Below are 12,442 nucleotides of genomic sequence, written 5' to 3'. Positions count from 1 at the left end.
GTGGGAGGTTTACATACTTCCTCTTCTGGTGTGTTTTTTATGTTTCATCTAGGGATACAGTTTCTGATATTTATTCTGTTGTGGTACATTGACAACTTCTATTCACTCTCATTTCTTATGAAGTTGGGAAAAGTTCCTGAGTGGAAGGACATTTTTACAATGGGCATAACAAAACCAGTATTTAAAAGGAAACCTGACATCAAGTAGAAAGTAAACATTTGGATTTCATTGAGCATTTCCATCCATCTTGAAATCATGTACAATGATGAGAATCTATCCTGGTATATCTCTACAATGTCACCAAGCCCATTCATGAATTTATCTGAAAAAGACTGACAAACCTCATGGATGGAGAAAAGAAAACCTCAGGAACATTCCTTCAGAGCCAGATTCGTGCTAAACTCCAACTCTACTCACCATACTTCTGTTAATGAATGTTAAGTATGATTTTATTTTCTTACCTACTAGATGACACTAGAGTTTGCATAAACTGCTTCTTGAGTAATTCACTTTTAAATCTAATACAGAACTTCATACGCAGTTGATTGTATCTTTGAACTGGGAGTATTCTCAAACTTGATTTCAGTATCTACCAAATGTGATAGAACCCTCAGCTTTATGTCCTCAAATTAGTAAATATATATTCTAATTCTTCTCAAAATAGACATGTACTTCATTTGATTTTAGCAAGTCTTAATAAGAACTTTTGGAAATTGTATTTGTTCTACCAGGCTCTAACTAGAAAAGCTTACATTGTTCTCACTACTAATGGCATAAAGCTAGAAGTACCTACATAAAGCCAGGTTGGAAAAATATGACATGGAATATCTACTCTCTCTTCTACCCACCCCTGCCCTAGAACAGCTCACCAACCAAAGGGAAGCCTGCCTTCGAGCAGGACCACTCCTTCCAAGCCCCTACTCAAGCTGGCTGCCACTTCCCTCTCTTCCTTATCTCTGACTCTCCTTTCCCACTAGAAGTTCTACCAAAAGTCACGGATCAAGACTCATCTTCTCCCCTTTCCTTTCCAAATTATTGTCTGAGGAAACCAGAAACAGTCATCCCAATACTGTAAGGGGACCTGTTTATCCCAAGAAACTGCTCATTTTCTCCCACGAAGCCCAGCTGGAGCCATGTGCCTCATCAACTAGCTACATAGCTTTTCCACGTTGCCAAATGTGGATACAGTCCCCTTTCTGAAATAAATCCCTCATTACGACAGGAAAAGAAACCAATCTGCCCAGTCACCCTGCAAGGGTACAGTTATAAACTCCAATTATCAGGAAGCCTTCCTGTAATGTTATCTGCAATGCATCAGAAAGTCCCAGACTTATACGCATAGCAAGGGACCTACTCATCCACACTTGTCAAGGGATCTGTTCTTTGGGATTACCAGCTCAATATATATGTGGCTTTCCCTCAGATACTCTAAGCACACCATCATAAAATTTCACTAGGTGACGATAGCTTTAAATGAACCTGTCTCTGCCAGTGCAGGAAACATAAGAGAGGCAGGCTCGATCCCTGGGTCGGGAAGATCCCCTGGAGGAGGGCATGGCAACCCACTCCAGTATACTTGCCTGGAGAATCCCATGGACAGAGGAGCTTGGTGGGCTGCAGTCCATAGGGTCGCAAAGAGTCAGACACGACTGAAGTGACTGAGCACACACACAAAAACTGAACAATTATATAAATGCTACAATAATTCTGAAATAAGTGGCAGGTGATGATATTGATGAATCTCATTCTAAAATAAAAGGACAAGCAGATAACTACTCAACAACATAATAGAATACTCAACTGAAAAGAAGATTGCAGATAATTTTTTAAAATTTGGAAACACAGTACTTGTGAAATACAAGCAACAAAATAGTGAAGAGGATAAAGGTCTGATTTAGATGATCAAATAAATGAATTCCTAGTGTAGAAACTAATTGCAAAATAGAAGATTCTTGACATGCAATTGAGGCTTTAAAGGGGGTATCAGACTCTTGTGCTGGAGTACACAATTGCAACCATTAAATTATCAGGGGGTAGGGGGTTAAAAATACTTTCTAGAAAAAATAAAACCCAACCAGAATTTTACAAAAGATTCTAGAAAAGGGAAGTGGCTTGGAAGAACTCTTAGAGACATAAAATGACATGATCCATGACCCATTCTAGGAGCTATGTATTAATTCACTTCTTCTGCAGGAGACCCCAGTTCGATTCCTGGGTCAGGAAGATCCTCTGGAGAAGGGATAGGCTACCCACTCCAGTATTCTTGGGCTTCCCTGTGGATCAGCTGGTAAAGAACCCATCTGCAATGCAGGATACCTGGGTTCAATTCCTGGGTTGGGTAGATCCCCTGGAGAAGGGAAAGACAACCCACTCTAGTATTCTAAACTGGAAAATTCCATAGACTATATAATCCATGGGGTCAATAGAGTCAAACACCACTGAATGACTTTCACTCTTAGACTCTGTCCTAGAAACTCTATGGTGGATTTCCTATCTATATTTGCATTTACTAAATACAACTTTCAAGAACTTTAATAAGAATAGAAAGCCTTAAGTTACATTTTTTCTACAACATAAAGATTTCCCAGTTAGAGCCAGGTAATCTTGGATGATGGTTGGGGACTTGAGTAGGTTGAGGGCCACCCTTCTGCTATCCATGTGAGCCCAAGTATGAGTTTTCCATGTATCTCTCAAAGTTAAACCGAGATGATCTCTATCATAAACATGTTTTGCTACATATCATATACATATGGTGTAGATAGGTATGGGGCTTCCCAGGTGGCGCTAGTGGCACAGAACGCACTTGCCAATGTAGGAGACATAAGAGATGAGGATACACAAATAAATGATGGCATTTCGGCCATAAAAATAGACAGAAATATTGATCAGTTTCACGATGGGCAATAGGATCATTGCCAACACACACACACAAATGCACATACATATATACCTCATTCATGAGAAATGCTGGGCTGGAAGAAGCACAAACTGGAATCAAGATTGCAGGGAGAAATATCAATAACCTCAGATATGCAGATGACACCACCCTTATGGCAGAAAGCAAAGATGAACTAAAGAGCCTCTTGATGAAAGTGAAAGAGGAGAGTGAAAAAGTTGGCTTAAAGCTCAACATTCAGAAAACTAAGGTCATGGCATCTGGTCCCATTACTTCATGGGAAATAGATGGGGAAACAGTAGAAACAGTGGCTTTATTTTTGGGGGCTCCAAAATCACTACAGGTGGTGATTGCAGCCATGAAATTAAAAGATGCTTAGTCCTGGAAGGAAAGTTATGACCAACCTAGACAGCATATTAAAAAGCAGAGACATTACTTTGTCAACAAAGGTCCATCTAGTCAAGGCTATGGTTTTTCCAGTAGTCATGTATGGATGTGAGAGTTGGACTATAAAGAAAGCTGAGCACTGAAGAATTGATGCTTTTGAACTGTGGTGTTGGAGAAGACTCTTGAGAGTCCCTTGGACTGCGAGGAGATCCAACCAGTCCAGCCTAAAGGAGATCAGTCCTGGGTGTTCATTGGAAGGACTGATGTTGAAACTCCAATACTTTGGCCACCTGATGTGAAGAGATGACTCATTTGAAAAGACCCTGATGCTGAGAAAGATTGAGGGCAGGAGGAGAAGGGGACAACAGAGGATGAGATGGCTGGATGACATCACCGACTCGATGGACATGAGTTTGGGTAAACTCCAGGAGTTGGTGATGGATAGGGAGGCCTGTTGTGCTGCGGTTCACGGGGTCGCAAAAAGTTGACACGGCTGAGCGACTGAACTGAACTGAACTGAACTGAACTGAATATACCCCATACATATGAAAAACACATTGGAAGGACAGAAAAACAGATCACTAAACAGACTGAAAATCATATGATGACAGAACAATTCTATCTGCTCTGATTGCTTAGATATCCTTCCTTCAAAATCTTTTCCCAAGTCACATCCTATCCCTTTAAGAAGTGACACATTGATAACACCTAACCTCTCAATCCTGTTGGGCTAAGTCCCAACTCTAACCGTGTCTATACAGTGACACGTTCTGCCCAGTGTGAAACTCAAAAGATAACATTGTTCTGGTCCCCTTTATAAAGGAAGCTGCCTGGTTTCTCCTAGCCCAGAGCTGAGAACATTCCAAAGCTTCCTCCAAGATGCTGCTGATCCTGCTCTCAGTGACCTTGCTGGCCCTGAGCTCAGCTCAAGGCCTGTTTGATGGTAAGAGAAAGAAAGAGGTGGGTGCTGAGACTCTGCTTGGGGCTTGAGGGATGACACTGTAGTGAGGAAGCTGGTAAGAGAGAACAAAAATGAAAGATGAGGTACAGAGTTCTTAAGACAAGGATAAGGCCCTTCACACCCTCGTTGACACCAAGGCCTCATACTTTATTTAAAGTGTGATTCCAACCCAATCCAGAATTTTAACCAGAGGAATGACAAGGTAAGTTTTTAACAAAAGTCTCTCTACTGTGTTATGGAGGATGCATTGCAAAAAAGGTACGACTGGAACAGACGTGTTTCTTCGTGAAGATGTTGTGGTAATCAAAGTAGGCAGTAGATGAGGATGACCTTGTTAGGAGGTGCCAGATGGATGGAGGAGGTGAAGCCCATTCAGAGCTATTTCAAAGACAGAGACTAGGATAATCTCTCTCTCTTTCTCTACATGTATATACAGAGATTCCAGGAACTGGTGGTCTCATTTTACTCTCATCCACATTTAATATTTCAGTGTATTGCACCCAATATGGGCAAGCTTGTATCCACTTGTTTACTCCTGGTTGCCCCACCTTGAGAAATATAAGTAAAGGATTTCATGAATGGATATCTTAGAATTCTCATAGGATGTAAGTCAACATAAGTAAGGGATTTCATGAATTGAGAGGGCAGAAGTCCACTAAAAAATGACTTTGAAATAGCCCAGCACTTCACCTAAATTAGCATTACTATTTGAGGGATCCTAGGCTTCCCTTGTAGTTCGGTAGGTAAAAAGTCTGCCTGCAAGGCAGGAGACCTGAGTTCAGTTCCTGGCTCAGGAAGATTCCCCTGGAGAAGGAAGTGGCAGCCCACTCCAGTATTCCTGCCTGGAGAATCCCAAGGGCAGAGGAGCCTGGCAGGCTATAGTCTATTGGGTTGCAAGAGTCAGACATGACAGAGCAACTAAGCTACACACACACACAGAGGACAAAACTGCCTTTTCTCTTTTACTTGGTGATTGAGCCTCAGCACAGGAGCAACCCTGCCATCGCTTCATGTCTTCCTCCCTTTGCAATAGCATCACAGACAATGACTGACAAGTTAACTTCGGGGATATAGAGATGTAGTTGAAGAGTCCCATTCCCTGTAGAACAGCTGTGAGCCCTGAACTTACTTTACACTTCATCTTCTGCTTCTTTCCCTAGAAGGCAACAGTGAAGACTTCCCTACCCCATATATGGCAAGACTTAATTAATTCTCATTCAACTGTTTTTTCCATTAGCTACTTTTCATTTTTCCAGTGTCCTACTATCATCTTTGTCTTGTCAAGAACTGATTAATGCTAGAAACCGTTCCCAGAAGGCTCAGAGGTCGAGAATCCAACTGCAACACAGGAGACGAGGGTTCAATCCCTTGGTTGGGAAGATTCATTGGAGAAAGAACTGGCAACCCACTCCATTGTTCTTGCCTGGGAAATCCCATGGACAGAAGAACATAGCAGCCTACAGTCCATGGGGTCGCAAAAGAGTCAGATACGATTAAACAACAGCAATTAGCTTGGATGACACAGGAGACTTCTGCCTATATACCCTCAGACCAGAAATGACTATTGAGAGCCAACCACTCAACTTGTTCCTTCTTCCATAATATTCCTCTCTCTAAATATACGGTTTAAGAAGAAATGTAAAGAAATGGAGTCTGGGTCCCTTTGTCCCTGTAATTAATTTTGCTCACTATTATTTAGTCACCCTTAGGCAAACCATTATTTGTGTTTCTCTCTATCTCTCTTTATTATTGCTCATCATGTCATAGAGGAGGCAAATTCCACATATGCATTCAACTGGCCAGAAGTGAAGTCACAGATGTCAGGTTACATCACTGACCCCAAATATAACCGGCAACATAACTGACATCGAAAATCCATTCGCTTTCTTTTATCTTTGGAAGCATCCTCTGAGAATTCTAAGATATCCAATAACTTTATTTTTGCCAAATTGAGGACACCTGTTTGTCTCAAGAACACAGAATTACTATTCAATATCACTAGTATGTGGATGAATAGGAACCCTGCAAAATGAAGCTGAGGGTGAGAGGGAAATTGGTAGTTGACAAGCAAGTCCTAGGAGAAAGGGACTGTCTGATAAGGTGACCAGAGACCAAAATAAGAGGGGTGCCTTCCGTCACCAAGTTCTTCTATTCCTGTGCTGTATCCTACAGATGCAGAGAACCCAGACCAGGTCTCCCCTGAGCACTTTCAGAGACCTCCTGAGGAACCTGAAACACCACCACCTGGAGCCCCTCCTAATGGCGAAAACCTAGAAGGAGAACCTCAGCAAAGTCCACCCCCACAAGGTGATGGACCTCAGCAGGGACCACGCCCACAAGGTGATGGACCTCAGCAGGGACCACGCCCACAAGGTGATGGACCTCAGCAGAGACCACTCCCACCAAAGCAACATTGTCACCACTATCCTTCTTCACCTTCTCCTGAAAGACATCACAGACCACCAACACCAAGACATGGCCCACAAAGACCTCCCCAAGGCCCACCAACCCAGTAATCTGGAATTCGATGACAGGTATGACTCAAGCTCACTTTCCATAAAGGTTCTAACCCCTACAAGTCTCACATTTTATTATGTCATTGAATTAACTGAAAATATGTGGAAATTGCCTACTCCTGGATTCCAGTCTAAATATTTCAGTTCAGATGTTCTGGAATAAAGTAGCAAGACCTTGTATTTATTACATGCTATCCAAGGTGATTCTGATTTTAAGAAAGATGGACCATAGATTGCCTTTTCCCTGGTGACTACCTGTCGTAAAGTGGGTTGGTGATGAGAAAGTAGAGCTGTGTTTTCCCTTGTCCTCTCCTCTTCTCCTCCTCAGGCTCAATGACTTCCCTTCTCAAGTTTCCACCTGCCAGACCTCTCAGGTCCCATGTGCCTGATAAATGATACTTTAATTTTTATGCTTCTAATGTTATCTAGTTTTTAAAGTATTGACTTTTGATTTAATATATGCTCAAAATAAGGAAAAAAGAAAACAAGAGAAAAGTATGAGGCTAATTCTTAACATCATATTACATCCTACCTTCCCACTTCCTTCCCCAAAGGCCACCACAATTAGCTCCTTTGAACATCCCCTTGGGAATATTTAGACTTCCCAGGTAGCTCAAATGGTAAAGAATCTGCCTGCAGTGTGGGAGACCTGGGTTCCATCCCTGGGTTCCATCCCTTCATCCTCCTGGAGAAGGGCATAGCAACCCACTCCAGTATTCTTGGCTGGAGAATCCCATGGACAGTGGAGCCAGGAGGGCTACAGTCCATGGGGTTGCAAAGAGTCAGACATGACTGAGTGACTAACACACACACACACACAAACATATGTTATCTTTTTATTTGCAAATGATACACTATTTTATTTATGTATCTATAAGTTCTTATTTCAAATAACATATTTTGGGTGATCTATTATTTATTTTTATTGAAATACAGTTGATGTACAATATTATACTAGTTTCAGATGTACTACTTAGTGATTCGACATTTATATACATTATAAATTTATCAGTACCAGAAGTCTAGTAAGCATTTGTCAAATAACTTATTTCTTAGAAAAATTCCATATCATTTTATAGAACTATACGGATCTGTTTGCTTCTGGTTTTATTTTCATTTTAACTGTATTCTATTCTTTTGTCTGACTGTGCCATGATTTCTTTAACTAAAGCTCTATCAATGGACACTTAGGCTGGCCTCGGCTTTTTGCTATTATAGGATATACTGCAGCAACCATCTTTGTAAATATAATGCATGTTTGAACATTATAAATAGCAGCCTAGAGATAAACAACCTAAGAAAAAACTTTCTTCATCTTGCAAGCAACAATTTAGAACTCACTGTCTGTTACATGCATACTAATCATAAACAAGAACATTAGAAGATTACAGGACATGGAGGAAGTAGAGAAAGTGAGAAGTTGGGCTCTCAACAACTTCCTTTCAGTTACCAGCAGGGCTATGAACTCAATTTCCAACACTCTCTGAACTTCCCTCTTTTTTTTTGTTTCAGAAAATATGAAGATATGTGTCCTTCAGAAAGCCATGGAAGAAGGCAGTCTATCCTCCATTTACCAATAAAACAATCAGCATCTAATTTCTAAGTGTCATGTCTCATTCTGGGTGTTTGTGAGTCTGAAATTTGAGGGCTATAAACCCAGCATAGGAGCATCAAAGACCTGTTCTCATCGATGAGTCCGGATGGCTTCCTCCAGGGCTGCCTTTCTAGGAAACATTTTCCCTTCGTTCTTTGCTTGAGGACAGGAATGTGTATCTCCTTTCAACCTGCTTTTGCCTCCTCCTTCCCCCTAGAATAAGCCAGGTACCTGTTCCTCTCTCTCCATGGTTTCTACAGCACCAAGGCCATATTTTATTTTATTTTTTACACTTTTAATTAAGACACCAGTAATGTTAGGAAAATAAGGAAAATATTGCAAATGTAACAAGTTGCACAGGATCGAAATTCTTAAAATTTCCAAAATAATTGATGCTATTGCTAGAGAAATGAGTGGTTCTAGGTCCTTACTCTCTGGAGTCTACTATACCCCACTTCCATATTTTTTTTTAAACATTTCTCAGTTTTCTCCCTCCTTAGATCCCCGGCCTTTCTTTAACAAAACCTGAGTGTATTTCATAAAGGAGGTGGTATGCTCCAAAGGAATTTGGAGTTCTCCAGACTTGAGTTTAAATCCTATCTCTTTATGTTAGCTCTGGACTCTTAGCAAGCTGCTTCAGGCTTCAGAGCCTTTGTTTACTCACTCATACAGTGAGGATAATAATAATATCTACTCTAGAGGATAAATGTAATGAGTTAACACATGTAGAAAACCTTTTACACCACCAAGTTAACGTTATGGGGAGAAAAAGGATGTCCTTCTCTAGATTAAAAATGAAACAGCTGAATGTGGAAAGGAGCCAGATTTTAAGGAGCCAAAAGCTTATATAATTTAGATTGCTCCTGTAAGGTAAACAGTTGTCTTACTCTATGAGACCCCATGGGCTGTAGCACACCAGGCTTCTCTGTCCCCCACCATCTCCCAGAGTTTGCTCTAACTGATGTCCATTGAGTCAGTTACACTAACCATTTCATCTTCTGTCGCCCCCTTCTCCTTTTGCCCTCAATCTTTCCCAGCATCAGGATCTTTACCATTGTATTGGCTCTTCTCAACGGGTGGACAAAGTATTGGATCTTCAGCTTCAGCATCAGTACTTCCAATGAATATTCAGGGTTGATTTCCTTTAGGAGCCACTGATTGATCTCCTTGCTGTCCAAGGGACTCTCAAGAGTCCTCTCCAGCACCACAATTTGAGCATCAGTTCTCTGACGCTTAGCCTTCTTTATAGACCAACTCTCACATCAGTACATGACTAGTACAGTAAACAGGGAAACAGTACAAAATGATGAATACAAAATTCCCAGGCTTCTCCCAGGGCATTAAAAGAGGCCTGTGAAATAGGGGATCTCAAATTTAAAGTTGCATCAGCTTTGTAGAAAATGTAAATCTAACCAAATATAACACATGAACGTTGTTCAAGTCCTCATTTAAATAACCAGTATTTGTTGGACAAAAATGTACATTTTTCATACAGCCAGGATATTGTGAGTATAGACTACGTTTAGCTAGAAAACAAAGAAATTTAGTGAAAATTTTAGAAAAATCCAAACTTTTTCTTCCCCTTAACATAAACTTAAGTTTCCATCTAGATTAGTTTACTAAAAAGACAAATAGAATTCCTATAATGTTAAGAGGTTCATTTTAGCACTTCTCAGAACTGTTAAGTGGTAGGTTTGAAACTACAGAACTTTGCTGTAGGAAACTATATTTGTTAATTGTTAAACAGAAAACAGGGCTAGTACACTTAAAATTATTATTCCTGTGTTTGAAAAATATGTTATTTACTCATCAATCTTGTGATAATTACCCAATTGATTATGAACTCACAGTCATGTTTTATTTGATGCAGCCAGTAAAAAAGCACTGTGCAGATTCTTCTCCTAAAATTATGAACATAGCTAACAGTTCTTTGCCTAGGAAAATAACTTAAAAGTGCAAAAAGACAAAACAAAAAAGAACGGAGCAGCAAAGGCTGATTTATACAAGTTCTTTTAATCTATCAGGGAATTTGTCCTTTTAACCTAATGATATTGGAGTATTGGATATTGGAATGCTAACAGAATGTTAAGCCAGGAAGTTACAGGATCAGACGGGACATTAAAAAGATCATTAAGTTTTTAATTTAAATGTAGTACATTGGACATATATATTTATTTATGTTTTTACCGATGCCCAAATAAAACTATAATAATGAAATTTTAAAGTAATTAATGGCCAAGGATAAGAAGAATATGAGAGAAGATACAGCAAACAAGAAAGATGAACAAAATTCTGGAATTGGAATGACTAGATGAAAGTTAACAGAGGTAGTGAATGTGCAGAGGATGAAACCAGACATGGAAGTGAGAAGAGCAGTGCAAATCAAAATACTTCAGAACCCCAGAAATATTGCCTCTTTTAGAATATTGCATTTCCCTCTCCAGAAGTTCATGTTTACCCTCATTTAGTGAACTACTTGTGTTTCTAGTTGTTTGATCCTAGAAATTGTGATTTGTTCTTGTAAGTAAGGTTGTTCTCTCTCTCATTCTCTGTCCATTGAATCTCCTACTAATTTTGATACTTACAAAATATATGGATGTGGAAAAGTCACTCAATCAGATTATGCCTTTATTCTTTAATCTGAAACATGAACATGATGCCAAAAATCAAAGGGCTCTTGTGAAAACTTTCAGCTAGTATATGAGAAGCACTTATGGCTCTGCTGGACACAAAGAGATGATCAATAGACATAAAGCTATACAGCTGTTCATGTAAAGAAGCTTAATATGGGAAAAGGTTCACTTGTCAACCAACATCTCTGATACTGTTGCAAAGGGAGGAAGACTTGAAGGGGTGGCAGGGTTGCTCCTGTGCTAACAATCAACCACAAACTCAAAAGAGAAGAGGTCCTTTTGTCCTCCCTAGGATCCCTCAAACCCTAATGGTTAAGTGCTGGGGCAATTCCGTGTCATATTTTAGTGTCCTTCTGCCCTCTTTCTTCATGAAATATTTTACTTATATTAACATACTTTCTCAGGGTAGTGGTACCAGAAGTAAATATGTGGATAAAAACTTGCCCATATTAGGCACAGCACATAGAAATATTAAACATAGGTGGCAATAAAATGAAACAACTGGGCCCTGGAATCTCTATATCTCCATGTAGGGAGAGAGGGATTTATTACCACAGTCTCTGTCACTGAAAGAGCCCTAAATGAGCATCACCTCCTCCAACCATTGGTATCCCCTAACAAGGCCACCCTCATCCACTGCCTACTTTGATTAACATCAGGCTTCATGAGGGAACTTTTCTGTTCCTGTCTTGTCATTGTCTGAGAGGATTTTATAAAAACACAAATTTTACTTTGTCATTCCTCTGGTTACAGTAGTGCATCAGGCTCAAATCGCACAGTAAATAAAATGTGATGACTTGGTATGAATATAATGTTAAGGGCTTTATCCTTCTCTTAAGAAATCCACTGGAGAAGGCAATGGCAACCCACTCCAGTACCCTTGCCTGGAGAATCCCATGGACAGAGGAGCCTGGTAGGCTGCGGTCCATGGGGTCGCTGAGAGTCGGACACGACTGAGCGACTTCACTTTCACTTTTCACTTTCATGCATTGGAAAAGGAAATGGCAACCCACTCCAATGTTCTTGTCTGGAGAATCCCAGGGACGGAAGAGCCTGGTGGGCTGCCGTCTATGGGGTCGCACCGAGTCAGACACGACTGAAGCGACTTAGCAGCAACAGCAGCAGCAAGAAATCCTCAGCTCATCTTTCCTCTCATTTATGTATGCCAGCAAATTTGGAAAACTCAGTAGTGGCCACAGGACTGGGAAAGGTCAGTTTTCATTCCAAGTCCAGAGAAAGACAATGCCAAATAATGTTCAAACTATGCACAATTGCACTCATCTCACATACTAGCAAAGCAATGCTCAAAATTCTCCAAGCCAGGCTTCAGCAATATGTAAACCATGAAATTCCAAATGTTCAAGATGGATTTAGAAAAGGCAGAGGAACCAGAGATCAACATGCCAACATCCACTGGATATCGAAAAAGCAAGAGTTCCAGAAAAACATCTACTT

At 40.4% G+C, this 12,442-nt stretch overlaps 1 protein-coding gene across 1 annotated transcript in view; it reads left to right on the top strand.

Moving 5' to 3' along the window:
• The window catches only part of LOC145545269 (uncharacterized), a 40,259-nt gene extending 31,903 nt beyond the window's left edge, over positions 1 to 8,356 (top strand). The window contains exons 3-4 of the mRNA XM_081589339.1: positions 6,417 to 6,778; positions 8,273 to 8,356. Coding sequence (XP_081445465.1) covers positions 6,417 to 6,760 — 344 coding nt within the window. The 3' untranslated portion in view covers positions 6,761 to 6,778; positions 8,273 to 8,356. The remainder of the gene's footprint in view (positions 1 to 6,416; positions 6,779 to 8,272) is intronic.
• The last annotated feature ends 4,086 nt before the right edge of the window (positions 8,357 to 12,442 follow it).

Source organism: Giraffa tippelskirchi, chromosome 4, assembly GCF_054371585.1.
Source record: "Giraffa tippelskirchi isolate mGirTip1 chromosome 4, T2T-mGirTip1v1.2.pri, whole genome shotgun sequence".
Lineage (NCBI taxonomy): Eukaryota > Metazoa > Chordata > Mammalia > Artiodactyla > Giraffidae > Giraffa > Giraffa tippelskirchi.
This window is presented reverse-complemented; position numbering and strand designations above follow the sequence as displayed.